This window comes from Phoenix dactylifera, chromosome 5, assembly GCF_009389715.1.
Source record: "Phoenix dactylifera cultivar Barhee BC4 chromosome 5, palm_55x_up_171113_PBpolish2nd_filt_p, whole genome shotgun sequence".
Taxonomy (NCBI): domain Eukaryota; kingdom Viridiplantae; phylum Streptophyta; class Magnoliopsida; order Arecales; family Arecaceae; genus Phoenix; species Phoenix dactylifera.
The window spans coordinates 7,537,556-7,558,734 of NC_052396.1; the positions used below are offsets into that span (position 1 = coordinate 7,537,556).

General features: G+C 37.7%; 1 protein-coding gene across 1 annotated transcript; it reads left to right on the forward strand.

Annotated features, from left to right (window-relative positions):
- Nucleotides 1–3,882: 3,882 nt before the first annotated feature.
- LOC103702762 (endoribonuclease Dicer homolog 1) lies at nt 3,883–20,831 on the forward strand. The gene is given in 20 exon segments (XM_008785322.4): nt 3,883–5,091; nt 5,094–5,242; nt 5,356–5,469; nt 8,678–8,888; nt 9,034–9,428; nt 9,516–9,738; nt 11,154–11,326; nt 11,432–11,554; nt 11,735–11,895; nt 12,000–12,233; nt 12,336–12,486; nt 12,730–12,912; nt 16,839–17,000; nt 17,084–17,179; nt 17,270–17,898; nt 18,245–18,345; nt 18,422–18,621; nt 18,706–19,623; nt 19,770–19,934; nt 20,157–20,831. Coding segments are annotated over 20 exon segments (5,796 nt in total). The 5' UTR covers nt 3,883–4,244; the 3' UTR covers nt 20,718–20,831.
- Nucleotides 20,832–21,179: the final 348 nt, after the last annotated feature.

Sequence of the window (21,179 nt, forward strand, 5' to 3'; positions counted from 1 at the left end):
TTTACTCTCTAATTTTTTTTTGGATGTATTCATACTAAAATAGCGTAAATCACCCGTCTTAATAATAATAAAAAAAGAGTTTCTAGGAAGTTAGAATTTGGATCAAAACTTTCTGCAATTTGATTGTCCCATGCTCCGTTACATTATTTAGATTGTCATTTCAGTGCAATGGAATGAGAATATGAGGCGGATGTTGGTGAAAATATGAAGTATGGTTGAAAGATAAGTAAACTAGAGAATTAGATATGTGCATTTGCTATTAATCTAGGAATGAAAGCGCGGCTTCAGTCCAAGTACAGAAAAATTCTCGTAGTTTCACATCTGATTTCATTTCTACCTAACTAAAATGCATTATAGAAGAGTTGAAATCAGAAAATAAATCTAACTAGGAAAAAATACAACAACATATTTTACGAATATGTTGCCTAATGCACATTTTAACCTATACAATCTAAAATGCTAAAAACTGTAAAAATTGTTCCACAAAAAATGAAAAAAAGAGATATGAAACAAACCTGATGTGCTGCTAGGTGGACGTTGCTATAGAGCATAATGGATAGTTTTTGATAGTTCGTTTAAAGACTAAGACATGGAATGGCTTGACTATGTGCAGTGTCTTATAGTAGCACATTATGTTTTACAAAATAGCATCAATACATTACGGCTGAGAGGTGTCAAAATTGGTTAGCCATTCAATTTATCATCTCAATTAAGAAATCTAAAAGAATGGCTTTTGATGGTTGTCAAATAAGAACGAATTTTGATTTTAAATATGTTTAAAATTATAAAATAATATTTAAAATGCAATCAAAATTTTATTTTTCATTTGTTTTTGCCCTTAATTTGGGAATGTTACAAAATATAGAATTTCCTACATAGTAAATTACCTTTACATTTCTTAGGAACCAACATTTGAATGTTTTTACCTCTTCTCAAATTTCTTAGGTTACTTTCAAAAAAAATTCTTCGCTGATATAAATGAAAAAAAATATCTTAAAATGATGTGGATTTGGCCACTTCTAGTTTTAATTCTCTATGGTGCACATTTTGCACTATAGAGGATCTGGACTCATTAATCAAATATCCACACCAGCCTATCACCATCCTTGTATCATTGCTTATTTTCAAGATTGGTATATTAAAAGAAAGATTAGTTTTATATGCCAACTCGATGCAACATTCAAACCAATCTGAACAGTGGAATCGGAAAAAGTCTCTTTCGCCGAATCATTTTTTTGGAAACCCTTACCCTATCTAGCCACAAGGATCGATCACCTTTCTCAAAATGTAAGTTTTTTGAGTGCCTACCTCTAATAGAAGATTCAGTGACCTCTTCTGATAAGACAAGTGAAATAGTTACACCTAGCTGCCTTCAATTTAGAAGGAGATCTTGTATACAATGATTCAGAAGCAAAAAAAGCAATAGGTCACCTTAGGACTTAGCGACAGGTCCCAATGCCCATCGATCTAATAGATATCTAAGTTTTGGGGAATGTAACTCAGCTACTCTCTACATGGCAATAGACGACAGCATTCTCATTGATAATATATCCTCAATAATTAATTTTTAGGATGGATGGTAGGTTTTATATGGGCCCACTAGATATTAAATTTTTTTCATAGTAATGGATGGTAGCGATGTTTCTCTTACCATGTGGTATAATACGGAGAAAGTTTAATCCCGATTTGCGAAGCCACCATTAACAGGCTCTAGAACTTTTCCCACGTTAGAGGCATCCTAGAACATTAACAACTTTTCCATGACACTAATACTGACTCATATTTAAACTCTCAATTATATTTTTTCAGAATTAAGTAATTATACATATAATAGTTGTTACTGATCTATAATTGAAAATATATAAAAAAATATAGCTGGTTTTATTTAGTCATGCTAGCCGCAAATTTCACATTTATGACCTTATTTATGTGTGACCACCACCTCCCATTTGAACTTGCTATATTTTCTATCTGATTAAGCATCTCATGTTTATTATTGATATTAATGAGGTTATGCTATTTTGCACTCTCCTTTTCCTATTTTTAAATAAGGTGTTTTGGTGAGATTTAGCCAGATACTATATAGATAGCATTGTTATGATACTTACTCCTGATGTATTGCACTCATTTGAAAACGAGATGGTTATAATGTTGAAGTCGGCATGTGGGGTTTGAAGGGGTTATTAGCATCCAATCATGCTACTCAAGTCACATACAATCTATTTCTAATACAATTGTTGGTGATAGGGGTGGCAATCTTAACCTCAATGAATCTGTTTACCCAACTTGAACACGCCAAGTTTAGATATCATGGGTCAGCTAATCTCGACACCATAACATATTAGGTTGGGTTTGGGTGAAGACTCCTGAACCCATCAGGCCATGAGGTGTTACATATTATTTCTTAAATAGTTTAAATAATAGGTAATGAATAGGGTTGTCTAGTTATCTCGGCGGTTATACCTCTTTGTCTAGTAACCAGATGTTAGCATGTAATATTTTCGTAAGAATATTTTGTTTTTATTATTATGTTGTTTTATTTATTATATTATTATCCAATGTATTTAGTTTTTAATTGCAATATAGATTATTGTAAAAATTAGTTTATCCATACAATAAAAAGCTCGAAGCTAAATGGATATGAGTCAATTAAACGAGCAAGTGGGTCAGTTGTAGATAAATTTGGGCCAAGAATCTTTGCCCTTTTTTTGGTACGGTGGGGGCAGGGGTGTCAAGTTATATATTGATTTCAGACTCATGACATCTCGATATATGAGTTTGATCCGACTTGAATATGATAAGATCTCCATTGATTATAGCCCATAGTTATCGGTGAATTAGGATTTAATGATGATTTATGATTACCAATCATTACAAGCTAAAATGCGCAAGTCTAAATATTTAATCTCATATTTTCATTGAAACTTTAGGTAACATAACCACTGAAACCCACTAAATGGATGACTCATTATAAAATTAAAGCAAATTCCTTGAGGCACTAGTCTTATGTATCTACAAAATTTTATTTATACCTAATAATGTTCGATGGGCAAGTAAATAACTGACCACTCTCCAAGATTGGCACTAATTTTAGATTGGATGCCAATTCTTCCACAACACATATAAAATGAGATCTTGATGTGCATATAACTGGCTCCCTGGCATTACTCTAAAATTAAAATACCAAAGCAAGAATTAAATTTTAAACAAGAGCGAACATTTCTATGTATCACAAAATAATAGTCAGATGCTAATTTGTTATTTGAATACTCATTACTAAAATATACAACGGCTCACCTTTGATACTCTTATAACAGCGCTATTTTAAACCGTTTTCTGAGAGGGTAGCAGGGGAATTTCCTTTGCACGAGCGCCAGTCAGCTTCCAAACAGCAATAAATATCTTTGCATTTAATATCATCAATCACCATAGTCAGAAAAGCAATGGAGCTCTGGCCTTACTTAAGATGCCGCATGAGGCAAATATTAAAAGGCCTATCTTTTGTGATACATCTGATAAAATAGATAGATAATGTAATCCCGGAGCATATTTCTCATACATCCGTCCCCTATTAAAATATGAATAAGAAAATAATCTAGGAGAATAACATTGACATCCAAAAAAATAAAAAAAAGGAAAAAATAAGCATATCAATTCAATCCACTTCTCGTTACAGGAATATAGTATCAGTTTCCCAACTTGTACGATCCAGGATCAGATGCACCTGAAAGACCCACGTAGCGTGATCAGAACCACTGACCGTGGAACTAAGCTGGGCGAGCGGCCCACCTCCCACGAAGCAGTTGAACTGCTGCTTCTCCACGTGCATACGTGCGAAGTAAAACCGCCCTAAAGGCGTAAACCTAACCGGCTTGCGGCCATCCCGTACTCCTTTCGGCCCCCACTGTTGAAAGAATCTATACGCCGTCTCCTCTTTCCCTTCTCTTCGTCGTCGTCTCTCGCACCACGTAGTAGGACGCCCCTTCCGACGGGGCCGCGTCCTGTCCGAACTCCGAAGGGTCAGAGAGAACAAAGGAATATAAAAGAAGAGAAAGGGAAAGAGAGAGAGTCGCGCTGATACACCGCCGAATCTCTCAACAGAACAAAAGCATCCTCCGCTCTGTTTTGCGTGATTTGTACGGTATATCACCGCCTCTCTCTCTCCCCTTCTCTCTTGTCTTGAAGTGGTTGGATCATAAAATTCTAGTGCTACTGGTGGTGGTGGCGGTGCTGAGGGAGTGAAGATGGGGGGCGAGCCCACATTGCCCGGGCCGGCGGGCGCTGGGAACGCCCCGGCCAACGGCGGCGGCGATCCGGCATCCTACTGGTTCGATGCCTGCGAGGACGACAGCCTCGCCGGCATCGTCTTCTCCGACTTCGACCCTTCGATGCTGCCATCCTTCGATCAGATGGGGGGCGAGGATGGTTTCCTTGGAGAGATAGATCGGATTCTCGAGAGCGTTAATGGCGATCCGAGTGCTCCGTTGCCTGCCGAGACGAAAGCGGGCCAGAAGGAGGACTCAGTTGCCGCCGCCGCCCCCGAAGGCGGCGGGGGACTGCCGGCGCCGGTGGAGAACGGGTCCAAGAGCAGTAGGAGTGAGGAGCGAGTCGGAGTGGGGGAGGAGAAGAAGGGTGTGGATGGCGGGGCGCCGAAGAGAGATGGTGGTGTGCTGAATGGCGATTGGAGGTACGGCAAGAGAGCCCGTTTCGGCGATCGGATGATGGAGAGGGGACGGTACAGGGATCCCGTGTGTCGGCGGCGGCCTCGTGATTGGGAGGATGGTGATCGGAGGAGGAGAGAGGGGGACTGGAGTAGGAAGAGGGAGCGGGACGGCTCGGAAAGGAGGGATAGCAGAGATAGGGATTGGAGGGAGAGGGACAGCAGAGGGTATTGGGAGAGGGATAAATCGGGGAAGGTGGTGTTCCGGGTGGGGCCATGGGAGGCGGAGCTGAACCGAGAGGCGAAGAAGGCCAAGCAGGATGGATTGGAGGAGGCGAGGCGGAGCCCTGAGAAGAGACAGGAAGAGAACAAGGAGAAGCCCGCGGAGGAGCTGGCAAGGCAGTACCAGCTTGATGTCCTGGAGCAAGCCAAAAGAAGAACACGATAGCTTTTTTGGAAACCGGGGCTGGGAAGACACTGATCGCAGTACTCCTCATCAAGAGCGTCTACACCGAAATGCTCAAAGAGAACAAAAGAATGCTGGCAATTTTCTTGGTGCCAAAGGTTCCCCTTGTTTACCAGGTGATGAAAGGCTACATATTTTTCATTTCTTTTGAAAGTAATGAGAATGCCATAAAGGATTTGAGCTTTAGTTTCTGAGATGATGCTGATGTTAATTGAGATCTTCATTACAGCAAGCAGAAGTTATTCGAGAGAGGACCGGGTATAGAGTTGGGCATTATTGTGGTGAGATGGGCCAAGATTTCTGGGATGCCCGGAGGTGGCAGCGTGAATTTGAATCCAAACAGGCAAGGCTATCTTCTTTGTGTACAATGTTGTTCTGTTAAAAAAGTAATTGCTGTCTCTTAAATGAAATTTTGTTATTCTGCATGAAATCTGTTTAACTGCTTACTAATATCTGAGCTTTGGGCAGTTTCCAGATGTTACCGTGAAGTTTCTCAATAGAACAATTTGATAAACTATGGAATAGGGAATATAATGTACTTCTGTTTGTCATACTGCTCTTTCCATTACTTAATATTTTGGAGTGCGAGTGATCCTTTCTGTGGGGAACTTTTGACCTCAACATAACTTTCTGCGCGGCAACGTATGATATTTGATTTGTTAGTCAAGGAGTTATTGGTTGATTTTTTTTTTTCCGTTTCAATTTATCATTCAAAGAGTTGTCTTTGTAAAATAATTAAAAAAGGGTTTTTTTTGGCCTAATATACGCTGTATATCTCGTGGCACTGTTGCCTATTTCTTCATGCTGGTGCCAGCCAGTTCTTGAGATGGTACCTCAGAGGCTTAGTATTGTGCTAGCGCCTGACCCATATGGGTACAGTGTAGAAGCTTAAATTCTTGGTCTGATCATCTCATGGTAGCATATGATTTCAACACTTGGTAAATAGAGGAAATGCACTTTTCTAGATCCTCCTGTTGTGTCATGTGCTTGCTGATGGCTATCGTGAGCTGAAGAGTGAAGTAGTGGGTAGCATACCACCAATCAGCACAAATTCATGCATAGGTGATGTATGGAATACTCGTGAGAGAATAAATAATAAAAGGATGAAGCTGAAAACTTCTCAAAGATCCAAATTGATGGGAGACTGTTTCTATCTCTCAAGAATAATTGGAAGGCATTCTTGATCTCTTCTCCTTTTCTTTGCTCTCTCATTTCTCCCTCCTTCTCTTGTTTGATGGGAGAAGAATAACTTGTTCTCTAGGGTGGGCTGGTCTCCCAGTTTTGGCCAGCCTCCTAACTAGTGTTACTCTGTTTACTATCTTCATCTATCTATCCATTATTTCATGTAATAGAGCCAAGCTAAGAAAGCCGATCACTTCTTGTTCATCAATATTAATTGCACTTTGTGTTCATTTCTGTTTTCACTAAAATTGCATCCAATGATACTTAAAAATTAATACAACTAAATCAGCAATTTCTTCCAAGATTTGGATTCATACCTTCTCATGGTCAAATTCTTGCAAAGTCTAAACATGAAAAAATGGTATAGGGTCACATACTGCACAGATCTTTGAAATAATGGTAGCACTAATTTAGAATGGTTTGTCTCCAAATTGGCTGACATTCAAGGCAATGAACTTGCACAAGTGCTCTTTGATGGAGTCTTCTTAATATAGATGGATTTCCAAGTCAATTAAAGCTTTTATTTAAAAAAAAATGAAGCACCTAAAAACTTTGGAAAAAAGAATTGTGAATATATTAGTCATTAGGCATGTTATATCACAATATATGTTGTAATGGTATAAAGTGCCTTGTGTCCAGAAATTCAAAGAAAACCAACTGGGTTTTGTGCTGAGGATTCTAATAATCTCTTAATAGCTGGCCAACCATAAGGTAACTGCTTTTACTTGAGATTGTTCAAGTGGGATCCTTCTAAGTGATAGACACAAAAGATCTTGTATTCATGTTAACTCGTGCCTCTTAATTGTTCTCCTTTGGTGTTTCTCAAGTTTTTGGCAAACAAAATAGGATTGAGTTTTGGGGGGGGGGGGGGGGGGGGGGGGGGCAAGGGGGTACTTTGAGCTAATGTATTCTTCATGATAGAAAGTCATATTATTTCAGATTGCTATCAATTATACTTTGGACTCGTTTGGTTCACGGGAAGAGGAGGAAAAGTGTGGTCAACGGGAAAGTGAAAAAATACCTCATGTTTGGTTGGAGGTTTCAAAGGAGAGAGATGGAAAAGTAGTTTTTCCATAAAAATTAAGTTTTCTATATTTCATGAAAAAAAATTGCATGTAGGATACCAAAAAGCCACTTCCCATGGGCTGAGAATTGTGGTATTTTATTTACCAAAAATTTCCTTAAGCCATCATGATCTTCTTAATAGCTATTTTTAATAGTTAATCTTAAACTATTAAAAATATACGATTAAAAATTACCACAATATAAAGAAGTTATCTAACTATTAAAAATATCAGAACTCTAAAAACTCATCCCAATAAATATTTTTAATACATTTTTTAAATATTTGAAAAATATTTTTAGATTTAAAAATATTTAAAAATAGCTATTAAAAATTATGCATATGATGTTTGATAGGTATTTTACACAATTTTATTGAGGCATAGCAGGTATTTTATACAACTTTCTTAGGAAAATAAATGCTCAACTAAATATAAGTTACTCTGCAAAGTGTGTTTCTTATGTCGTTTTCTCATGGTCAACCGAACGTGCAAAAGCCACTTTTGTAGGTATCATATGCTCAGGCATCAACTTTCCAAGAAAAATATTTTAATGAGGTAAAATTATTCCTGCGAACCAAATGAGTCCTTCGATATAGACACATCGGAGAGCAGCTATCGTACTATGTACACCTCTGGGTTGGAAAAGGTTTGTGAGATTATATATTTAGATCAGCCATTAGTGATTGTCCACATGTAATGATAGAGATTGTGAACAGTTTTATATTTAGATGTGAACAGTTTTGGTAACCATTTAATGCATAATGCAGCTGAATGTGCCTATCATTTACATGTGAGGCTTATATGGGACTACACAACAATTTCATGTAGGCCGATGTCAATTGTTTATATGTAAGCACACTTTCAGCTGTTGATACATGTTTGTAATCCGAGAAACGAAAAGATATGAAATATTCAAAATGACAATTGCATGATCTGTATATATCTTGAATATTCTTTGTTGACTAGCAAATACATTATTTTATTGCAGATATGAGATTTCATTTCCTTCCATTGTTTCTTTGGTTATAGTTTGTAAAAACTACTATTGCTTCCATAGTTTTTCCTGCCATTCCTTTGTTGAGTTTGCAAGTGCAATATTTGAATACCTTTCATTGAAACTGTTCATAATCAATACTTAATGTAAATTGCAGACCATAATGAAGCAAGTGACTTTGTTTTTACATCTTCATTTAAGTGCCATAAAAATAATTAAATGATATCAAGTTAAAATTTGGATGTCAAATAGACCTTCCTGTTAGCACCAGAATCTTCATGTTATATTAAAATTGAGTACTTCCATTGCAGGTGCTGGTTATGACAGCTCAAATTTTGTTGAACATTCTCAGGCACAGCATAATTAAGATGGAAGCTATTCATCTTCTAATTTTGGATGAGTGCCATCATGCTGTAAAGAAACACCCATATTCTTTAGTCATGTCAGAATTTTATCATACTACTCCGAAGGGTAAAAGGCCGGCTGTCTTTGGTATGACAGCTTCTCCTGTCAACTTAAAGGGTACGATCTTTTCTGGTTTGGTTTTTATATTTCAATTTTCTCTGTTTATCTTCTTCATTGTCAAACATTTTGTCCCATCTGTCATTGTGTCTCTATATCTCATTACACCTGACCTTTTTAAAATGTCATTATTTTTTCCATGCAGGTGTTTCTAGTCAGGAGGACTGTGCTATCAAGATTCGGAATCTTGAAAGCAAATTAGATTCCATCGTCTGTACGGTAAAAGATCGAAGGGAGCTGGAGAAGCATGTCCCAATGCCCTTGGAAATAGTTGTGCAGTATGATAAAGCAGCTACCTTGTGGTCCCTTCATGAGCAAATAAAACAAATGGAAGTAGCAGTTGAAGAAGCTGCACATTCCAGTTCTCGGAGAAGCAAGTGGCAATTTATGGGAGCCAGAGATGCTGGATCAAAAGAAGAATTGCGCCTGGTTTATGGTGTTTCGGAAAGAACAGAGAGTGATGGTGCTGCCAATTTAATTCAGAAGTTGAGGGCTATAAATTATGCTTTAGGTGAACTGGGACAATGGTGCGCATATAAGGTATTTTATTTGTAAAATAACCTACTACTTGTGCTTGCACATAATTTTCATGCAATCATGTTTAGCAGTTGGGTTTCCTTGTCCCAGGTTGCATATTCCTTTTTGACAGCCTTGCAGAATGATGAAAGGGCGAACTACCAGCTTGATATCAAGTTTCAAGAATCATATCTTAAGAAGGTTGTTGCTTTATTGCAATGCCAGTTAAATGAGGGAGCTGCCACCAACAGCGATACAAAAAGTGTAGATGTACATAATAATGATGCTCAAAGCATAGATGAGATTGAGGAGGGAGAGTTGCCAAACAGTCATGGTCAGTGCTGCCACATGCTCATCTTTTAAAAGTTTAAGGAAGGCATACAGTTTACCTAATTCCTTTTGTTTAACTCTGCCTATTCCTTCTATTCAGTTATAAAAGAAAATAAATTTTAATTGTGGCTCTTGATCTTGTGACTGGTTGCAGAAAAATTATTATAGACAGACCTTTAGTTTACTGCTTATACAGCCATGGTATTGCCATGCATCATATGTGTCTGTTTCAAGGATGTGCTCTATTTTAATTGAAAGTGTATAATATAGTTGTTGCTTCCATCAGACAAATATCATGTTAACTCCAACATTAGCTCTAAAATTTTATGGTATCAGATCCTGTGTTCAAACTTCACCTTGAGTCTACAATCAAATCCAAAACTTCTGCATGCAATTCAGCACCACCGATCATTCTTGATAAATTGACTGCCTGTACTAATCTGCAGAACCTCACTGGAGAGCTTTTTATGATTCCACCATCCAGCGGACCAACCTGTGTAATTGTTGGCAGAAGTGGACCAAGCTGTTGGATTTACTTTGCATTTACAGTATTCTTTGCCTGTTCAGTAGATGCTAGAATCTGATCTGATCTTATATGTTTTATTCTGCAGAGCCTATATCTGATTTTGAGTTGCCTTTTTCTTTGAACTACGCATTACTGCCAAGCTTGTTGGTTACAGTCATTTGATCCTTTGTAACATCTTTTCTCACCATCTTGTAGATTTGTAAAGCAGTTCTGTAGAATATGAGTTGGTGATGATCGGTTTACATTGTTCACATTCCCTTGTTTGCACCAATCTGCTCCAGTTTACGTGTTTTATTCCAAATCACTAGAGGATAACTGATCTACCATATTTTATGATGAACAGTGTGGATTGATTATGCACATCATAGTTGGTCTATCAGTTTTTTGATGAGCACTTGGTTTATCACTACCATCCACTTGTAGTTTTAAGAGGGTCATGGAGGATCTCCTTGTAAACATGTAATAATGTTCTGCGTACTTTTACTCCTTGCTGATGCTCACATTTTATACTAGGTTCTCTATGCTTTGTGACGCATAACAGATTATAATTGCCAACATCCAGTTGAAACACAAAGTGGGGGAAAAAGAATCTGTATTATAGCTACTGACATAGTTTTGGGTCTTGGACACATTTATGTTTTTTCTTTGTTCTTTTTATCTTTTCCGGAGCTCCTTTTAGTTAGGTTTGGTATGAAAATTCAGTAAATCAGATTTGATTGTTTGTAAGTTCCATTGTTATATTTTGCTTAAATAATATTACTTGTTTACTTTTATTTCATATTCTTCTGTCAGATTTGGGACAGGTTTAATTTTCTTTCATTTGAAATACTTATAATTTACAATGATTAAAAATCTGACTTTCTTTGCATCACAATATACTACACGTTGCACAGCTGTCTCTGGTGGTGAGCATGTAGATGTTATAATAGGAGCTGCTGTCGCAGATGGGAAAGTTACTCCTAAAGTGCAGGCATTGATTAAAATACTTCTGAAGTACCAACACACAGAGGATTTCCGTGCAATCATTTTTGTGGAGCGAGTTGTTGCTGCATTGGTTCTTCCCAAGGTTAAATATTTATTTTCCATGTATTTGTATAATCTTTACAAAAAGAGAGATAGAAAACTGAGATGTTGCCTGAGTTTTTTGATATAATTTACTGTACATATACAGGTCTTCACGGAGCTTCCATCTCTCGGTTTTATCAAGTGTGCGAGCTTGATTGGACACAACAATAACCAGGAAATGCGTTCATGCCAAATGCAGGACACAATTGCAAAATTTCGTGATGGCCGAGTATGTTTGTCTTCCAGTATTCTATCTTAATTCTATGACATAGAGGTATTTGTTTATTGGGTCACAAAAGCTGGTACAGGAGGGTGAGGTGGTTGCAATACACCTGAAATTTAGTTGATGCATAGCATTCTTTCTTAAAACCGTATATGAGTTGGATAAGGTTGTGTATGTAATTTGCAGGTCACTTTATTAGTAGCTACAAGTGTTGCTGAGGAAGGACTTGATATTCGACAGTGCAATGTTGTCATTCGCTTTGACCTTGCAAAAACTGTTTTAGCCTATATCCAGTCTAGAGGTCGTGCAAGGAAGCCTGGATCTGACTACATATTGATGCTTGAGAGGTGCATAACATGTATTAAATCAAAGATAGGCAGTGACTTTTTCTTGTATGCACCTTAAGATTTGGTTAGTTCAGATTTTCTGAACCTTTATTAACTTATGCCAGGGGGAATGTGTCACATGAAACATTTTTGAGGAATGCTCGCAATAGTGAAGAAACGTTGAGAAAAGAAGCTATAGAACGAACTGATCTTAGTCATCTTAAGGGTACTCCAAGGCTAGCTACAGTCGATACATCACTGGGTTCCATGTACCAGGTGGAATCAACTGGTGCTGTTGTCAGCTTAAATTCTGCTGTTGGACTCATCCATTTTTACTGTTCCCAACTACCAAGCGACAGGTTCTAATTGTTTCTGTAGGATCCACTGATTTAGATTTTCTTCAATATATGCGGAGTTATAGCTTTTTTAATTACCAAACCTCTTCTATTTTCTTAAATTAGATATTCAATACTTCGTCCGGAGTTTATCATGGAACGACATGAGAGGCCAGGTGGCTCGACTGAGTATTCCTGCAAGCTTCAGCTTCCTTGCAATGCTCCATTTGAAAAGCTTGAAGGTCCCATATGCAGTTCAATGCGCCTTGCACAACAGGTATTGCTTGGTGTAATTTATTTAATATATGATTGTGCTGGAAGAGGAAGGCGAAATTTCTTTTTTTCATTTTCATTTTTTTCTTATTAAGAGCTATTGGGGACACCAAATAGCTCGTGCTAACTCTGAATATGATACCGGTGTCAAGCATTCGTTGAATCTCCTTTTCCCTTTTTACAGTTGTAACATATATAGGTAATATTTATATACAGATATGAACTGTCATCATCTTCTATTGTGCAGGCTGTTTGTTTGGCTGCGTGTAAGAAATTACATGAGATGGGGGCCTTCACTGACATGCTTTTGCCAGACAAGGGAAGCGGGGATGAAGGTGAAAAAGTTGAACAGAATGACGAGGGAGATCCTCTTCCTGGAACAGCACGACATAGAGAGTTCTATCCTGAAGGTGTATCAGACATTCTCAGGGTGAGTTTCTTTTCCAATTTGTAATGCTTTTTCACTGTAACTGTTGTGGGTCTGGCAGATATTAGCAACGAAGTATCATCTAAAGCATTATTTTAGGTGGATTACTTGTTTATCAGACTAATAGATTTATACAAAGAAATATTTGTTGGTAGAAATTAATTTGATTAAGTACCATTGCAGACAGATATTGCCAAATATTGAGCAGAAAAATATGTTTCCATGGCATTTTCTATAAGGTCATATATGGCCAATATTTTTGTTGTAAGGATGTGGTACAAGTTCTTTTTTTTTTTTTTCTCAAAAGCAAATCGTATGGAAAGGGTTAATGTTTGACAACAAGGGGCATTTTTCTGATTGGTGCCTTTTGGCATTGAGGCATGCACCTTTAAGGTCTAATTAGGATGGGTTAGTCCTGACTTAGAGGTGCATGAAGAAGCAAGGTATCTCAGGTTAATTGGGTGGAAGGTCTACAAACACAAGCATTTTAAGGTCAATATTAAGAACAATTAAAAATTAGGTCAATGTTGGATAGAATGGTAACCCATTCTCACCCATTGTTCCAACAAGGAACTTTGTTCCATGGACATGTTGTATTACAATTGTTCTATTTTAGAAATTACAATAAAGTTTGCAGGAGTTTATTTTACTGATAGGTTGGAGAATGGACATGTGTTTCGTTTGCTTATGTAAATCAACTTGCGTCAGAAAAATAACTAATATAGATATCATTTAATCATAAATTGGTGAAGAAATTAATACTGTCCCATCAGAAGCTATCAAATTTGAAGTAGAGGATTTATTGAAGTAATTAACATTATTTGTTGAAAGCATTTATCGCAACCATCTTCTCTTAGATTTGATAATATCAACCTTTTATGTTGGATAAATGTACTTTTAATGAGGAATGGAGAAAACCACTTAAAGTTTTTTGGCCGAGGAGGACGAGATCAACGAAAGATGGAGATGTTATTTTGATAAGCTATTCAACGGAAGTTTTGTAGAAGATTTATGATGCCTTACTAGTCCCTTTGAGGATGAAAATGTTAAGTATACAAGTAGAATTAGAGTATTTGAGGTAAAAGGTGGCTATGAAAATGATGAAAAAGGGAAAACAGTGAGACCCAACGGAATCCTTATTGAGGTTTGAAGGTGCTCAAATGATGTGGGAATAACTTGGTTGACTAATTTGTGTAATAAGATTTTAGGGATCAAGAAGATGTCTAATAAATGAAGGAAGATTATTATAGTATCAATTTATAAGAATAAAGCTGATATTCGAAATTGTTCTAATTATCATGCTATCAAATTCATGAGCGGTACTATGAAATTTTGTGAGAGGGTGATTGAGCACATATTTAGGTGTGACACAAAATACTAGGAATCAATTTGGTTTTATGCCAGAAAGGTCGACTATGAAAGCTATTTTTCTCCTTGGGAGGTTTATGGAGAAATATAGAGAAAAGAGGCAAGATCTTAGTATGGTTTTTATTGATTTAGAAAAGGCATATGATAAAGACTCCTTATAGAAGTCTTGTGGTAGGTGTTGGAAAAGTAAGGAGTGTTTATTAGATAATTTTACATGATTAAGGATATAGAATAGAGCATTATTTGTACGAGAACTATTGATAGTAATACTAGCGAGTTTCCAAACATAATAATTTACATCAAGGATCTGCTCTAAGTCCTTACATTTTTGCGCAAGTTATGAATTAGCTTACTAGGCATATTTAGGATATTTTTTGGTGCATGCTATTTGTTGATGATATAGTCTTAGTAGATGAAACCAATGTTGGCTTAATCATAAGTTGGAATTATGGAGAAGTGCTCTAGAATTTAAGGGTTTTACGTTAAGTGGGACCAAGATGGAATATATGGAATGTAGATTTAGTCAAATTAGAAATAGAAATGGTGGAGTGAAATTTGAGGATCATAAAGTTTCTAAAAGTGATCATTTTCGGTATTTATGATTGATTATTTCTAAGAATGGGAGATCGAAGAGGGTATTATCCATGAGTTTAAAGCATGTTGGATGAAATGAAGAAGTGCATTTGGGATATTATGTGATCGTAGGATACCTATCAAGTTGATGGAAAAATATTATAAGATAACCACACTACTAGTTATGGTTTATTGTGTAGAGTGCTGGGCCGTTAGAAAACAATATGCGAACAAGATGAGTGTAGTCAGAATGAGAATGCTGAGATGGATATATGGTAATACGAAAATTGATAGAATAGGAAATGAAGTCATTCATAAAAGAGTGGAGGTAGCACCCATTTAGAATAAATTGAGAGAATGATGATTTAGATGGTGTGGATATGTACAACATAGGATAAAGGATAAAGGAGTGATTTGATACATGTAGAAGGAAAGAGGGATAGAGATAGATTAAAAATTATTTGGGATAAAGTGGTAAGGGCTTGATATCTCAATATGTATTAGAAAGTATGGCCCTAAATCAGGTGCAATGTCGGAAAAGGATTCATGTAGTCGACTCTAACTGATTTGGATTACAGCTTAGATTAGTTTACTTGAGAGTTGAGGTTTCTTAGCAATATATAAGCCTATTCTAGGATTGTCAAAGGTGGTTGCCTAGGTGGATGCTTAAGCAATCTTGTCCAGGCACCTACAGTTTTCCTTGCTGTCAGGTTAGGTAGCTGTTTGAGTGTGTACACTGCCACCTATGTGATGCCTTTTGGTTTGAATAAATGCCTTAGTTGCTGGAGTATCTATATTAGGTGTTCCCCTCCTTTTCCTACATCCTTCAAGAATGACTAAAGTGCCTATTTTATTGGACCTTCCTTAGATCTTCATTATACATTCCTATGCTATCATAGTTAATTCACCATCACTTTGTCCTTAATTAGTGCAATTTACATGGCTGCTTTGCCGTTCTAACCTCTCTCTCTATACTTATAGTTTTACCGCACATTCTGCTCTTATTTCCACTACATCCAACTTGTTTTCTTTGATCCTCTTTGTTTCCTAACATCCTGCTACATATAAGGTTTGATTAATGAAATAATATACCCTAAGCACCTACCACTTCATACAACCAGCTGTAATTAATGTGTGTTTCCATCTCTCTCTCCATTGTTTTGTATGATAATCCTAGACGATAAAATATCACTTTTTGGTCACCAATCCACGAGTCTTGACTCTAGTCTCATCTTTATTTTTATTTTACAAAAATCACGTTATATACATACATACATACATACATACACACACACACATATACATATACATATATATATATATATATATATATATATATATATATATATATATATATATATTATATAGTTTTTGGCTTGCCTTTTCCTCCATAATTCCGCCTAAGCATTAATCTTTTTCCCCACATCAGTCAACTCTATATCGTTTGCAAGTAACATACACCATGGTGCATCTTGAAAATAGCAATGAGTTCATCTGTGATCAGCATAAAAAGATAGTTTGCTGATCCTTGGTGTAAGCCCATTGTGATGTTTCATGATGTGCTAATCATAGTTAGTAATTCTCTCAGTGTAGTATCGATCATTTTTTGTTATTCTCTGATTATCTTGTTTGTCACGCGACTTACAATCTGTTAATGTTTTACATTGTTACAGACTAATTGCTTATCCTAAGAAAACTCTCTGCATATGATTCAAGTGAGCTATAAGGAGGTTATTGGCCTTTTAGGTTCGCATATATGATTGTATCTATGTATATTAGTTGTACATGCTGCATTGTACTTTGGTTGAGATGCTAGCTACTGCAATGGCCAGACCACCATCATCATATCATGTACTATAATGGGCCATTTCTCCTGTAGTGCAAACTTGCCTTATTTTATCTTTTTAACCCTCATTTGTTAATTAATATATGTGTCTTTTTGCTATCGAGCAATATTCTTAACTTGTTGAGCTTATTTATCAACACAGGGGGAATGGATTTTGTCTGGGAGAGATGGTTGCCAGAACTCCGAAACGTTTCAGTTGTATATGTATGCTGTTAAATGTGTTAATGTTGGGATTTCCAAGGACCCATTCCTAACACAAGTTTCAGACTTTGCAGTACTTTTTGGCAATGAGCTGGATGCAGAGGTATAGCTCAAGCACTGTTGTAGCTTATGTAGGTACACTGGAAATTGTATCTTACATCTTTCACATTTTTAATTGATTTCTAGGTTTTATCGACGACGATGGATCTCTTTGTTGCTAGAACAATGATAACAAAGGCATCTCTCGTTTTCCAGGGACCCATAAGGATTACAGAAACTCAGGTTGATTATTTGTTCAGCTATACAGGAGAGCTTATGTTATAACCATGGGATTTGTCTCTGATTGAACTGTTAATTGTTGTGTTCATGCAGCTGGTTTTAGTGAAGAGCTTTCATGTCAGACTTATGAGTATTGTGCTTGATGTTGATGTTGATCCCTCAACTACTCCATGGGATCCTGCAAAAGCATATCTCTTTGTCCCTGTGATGGCTGAGAAGTTTCCTGATCCTGTCAAAGAGATTGACTGGGATATGGTTGAGAACATAGTAGGTACTGATGCGTGGAAAAATCCTCTTCAGAGGGCAAGGCCAGACGTATATCTTGGTACTAATGAGCGAACACTCGGCGGGGACCGAAGGGAGTATGGATTTGGAAAATTACGTCATGGCATGGCTTATGGTCAGAAAGCCCACCCTACATATGGAATCAGAGGGGCTGTGGCGCAATTTGATGTTGTGAAAGCCTCTGGATTGGTTCCTCATCGAGATACTATGGTGTGCATGGAGGATGTTTATTGGAGCCAAGGGAAATTGGTTATGGCAGATTCTTGTATTGACATTAAGGATCTTGTTGGGAAGATCGTAACTGCTGCACACTCAGGAAAAAGGTTCTATGTGGATTCTGTGCAGGATGATATGAATGCAGAGAATTCATTCCCAAGGAAGGAGGGCTATCTAGGACCTTTAGAGTACAGCTCATATGCTGATTACTACAGGCAAAAGTAAGTCTCAACATTTCATTCTTGGTTGCGAAAGCAATCTTTTCGAAGGTTCATTTTTCTCACTTTTATATCGTAGCCTTCTAATCATGTCCATGGCAGAAATGGACATCTAAGAATACACCTGAATTGTTGTGCTTGAAGTAGTGAAAGGCTACTCTTTTGAGGAATCAGTTAGCTACTGTCTAATGTGAAATATGAGGGCTTTGTCTGCCCACTTCAATCATATTTTTTGTTGACAGTAGCTTGCTATTTCTTTGAGCAGAAGGAAATGCTTTTCATTCTTCATGCACAACAATGGGGGTGTATTTGTTTTGTCCATTTCTGCTCCTCTTTTGCCACTTAACAGGTATGGAGTTGAGTTGATTCATAAGAAACAACCTCTTATACGTGGACGTGGTGTTTCATATTGCAAGAATCTCCTTTCCCCTAGATTTGAACATTCTGAAGGTATACTACTTGTTTTGTTTCTTTTCTTTCACCTTTAGATATTATTAGTGGCCATGATAACTTTCTGTTTTTGTAGCACGGGAAGGTGAATCTGAAGAGAATCTAGACAAAACATACTATGTATTTTTGCCTCCTGAACTCTGCCTCCTTCATCCACTTCCTGGAACCCTCGTTCGTGGTGCTCAGAGGTTGCCTTCAATAATGAGAAGGGTGGAGAGCATGCTGCTTGCTGTTCAGCTCAAGGATGTGATCAATTATCCTGTTCCTGCTGCCAGGGTACTCTATTTTTGCCCATGCCATCTATTCCTGCAAATTATATCACTGTCATTTTACTTGACATGGTATTCAATCTTCTCTCAGATTTTGGAAGCCTTGACTGCTGCTTCATGTCAGGAGACCTTCTGCTATGAAAGAGCGGAGCTGTTGGGTGATGCATACCTGAAATGGGTTGTTAGTAGATTTCTTTTCCTTAAATATCCTCAAAAGCATGAGGGTCAGCTTACCAGGATGAGGCAACAGATGGTGAGTAACATGGTGCTATACCAATATGCACTAAATAAACGACTTCAGTTCTATATCCAAGCCGATCGCTTTGCTCCGTCCAGATGGGCTGCTCCTGGAGTTCTTCCTGTCTTTGATGAAGATATAAAGGAATCAGAATCCTCCATATTTGGTGAGGAATGTCCTGCTGCAGAGACTGAGCCGCAAAAGGATTTCTATGATGATGATTATGAAGAGAACATACGGGAAGATGGTGAGATTGAGGGTGATTCCAGCTGCTATAGGGTTCTCTCTAGCAAAACCCTAGCAGATGTTGTTGAAGCGCTGATTGGGGTGTATTATGTTGAAGGTGGGAAGAATGCTGCAAACCACCTAATGAGATGGATTGGGATTCAGGTGGAGTTCGACCCTCAAGAGCTTCCATGTCCAAAGCCGCACAACATACCAGAAAGCATAATGAGGAGTGTTGACTTTGATGCATTAGAAGCTGCACTAATTATCAAGTTTAAAGATAGAGGCCTGTTGGTGGAAGCCATTACACATGCTTCGAGGCCTTCATCTGGTGTTTCTTGTTATCAGCGACTTGAATTTGTTGGAGATGCTGTATTGGATCATCTGATCACAAGGCACCTGTTCTTCACATACACCGACTTGCCTCCTGGACGCCTGACCGACTTGCGAGCTGCTGCTGTGAATAATGAGAACTTTGCTCGTGTTGCAGTCAAGCACAAGTTGCATGTGCACCTTCGTCATGGATCAAGTGCCCTAGAGGCACAGGTTCGTGTATTTTTCTATTTTTCTCTCCCTTTTTTTCTGTTGATATTTTTGGGTAATGCGGGCATACAAAGGCATTAGTTCATGAAATTGCTTGAATATTCCACCCCATAGTTCTTGGCCTCAGAATATGTTTGAATTTTCTATAGATACGGGACTTTGTGAAGGATGTTCAAGATGAACTGTCAAAACCAGGCTTCAACTCATTTGGCCTTGGAGACTGCAAGGCTCCCAAAGTTCTTGGAGACATTGTTGAATCCATTGCAGGTGCTATTTTTCTTGACAACGGACTAGACACTTCAATAGTCTGGAGGGTAATTTTTAATTCCTCTTTTTTTAAAAAAAAAATATTTACGTGCTTGTATATGTGTGCACATGTAAGTGTTTGTGTATGCATCTGCACGCATGCATGCGTACGTGCAGAAGTTGAGTGATGAATGGTTGGACTTTGTCAAGTATCAATGTTCTTTTTTTAAAAAACATTTCCTGTATTTTAACCTGAATTCTATTTGTCTATTTTATCATCTTTTTTCAAGGTCTTCCAACCACTGCTACATCCAATGGTCACCCCGGAAACTCTACCAATGCATCCAGTGAGGGAACTCCAAGAGCGTTGTCAGCAACAGGCAGAGGGCTTAGAATACAAAGCAACACGTACAGGCAATGTAGCTACAGTCGAAGTCTTCATCGATGGGGTTCAGATGGGAGTAGCTCAGAACCCACAAAAGAAGATGGCACAAAAATTGGCTGCAAGAAATGCACTTGTGATCTTGAAGGAAAAGGAAAAGGAGAATGCATCAAAGAAGGATACAGAGAAAAGTGGAGAAAAGAAGAATGGTGTTCAGATCTTCACAAGGCAAACACTTAATGACATCTGCTTAAGAAGGCAGTGGCCAATGCCCCAATATCGATGTGTTTATGAAGGTGGCCCTGCCCATGCTAAAAGGTTTGTCTATGCAGTCCGTGTAAATACATCCGATCGTGGCTGGACTGATGAGTGCATTGGGGAGCCTATGCCAAATGTGAAGAAGGCAAAGGACTCTGCTGCTGTTCTCCTCCTTGAGCTTCTCAACCGATGTTATCCTGATAGTAAATAAATGCACTTAATGTTTATGTAATTGTCATTCCTCATGGGTTCTCATACAGTGCTAAGTTGTATGAACATGCCTTGATATTTATTTAAGGTTAATATCTCATGGTTCATTTCTTCATGGTTCATTTCCATCAAAAAAAAAAAAAAAATCTTCATGATAGATTTTTCTTGGATCATCCCATCTTCGCTGGAGCTTCAAATGAAGGGAGTGTAGATATTCGATTATCATGCATGGTAGCCTTGTTTTGGACTCGTGCTACATCTTGCGCTTCATCATGGTGAAATGAAATTTATTCAGTTTGTGATACTGTTTCCAAGAATGTGGCTGGTGTCAGTTTTTGACATCTTCACCTTTATAGCTGCTGTAATTTAATATTTTTAACTGTTGAAGCGTCTCATATCATTTCTTCCAGTATCTGGACAGGGAATGATGCATTTACCTACGTTAACAGATCTGAAGGCAGCT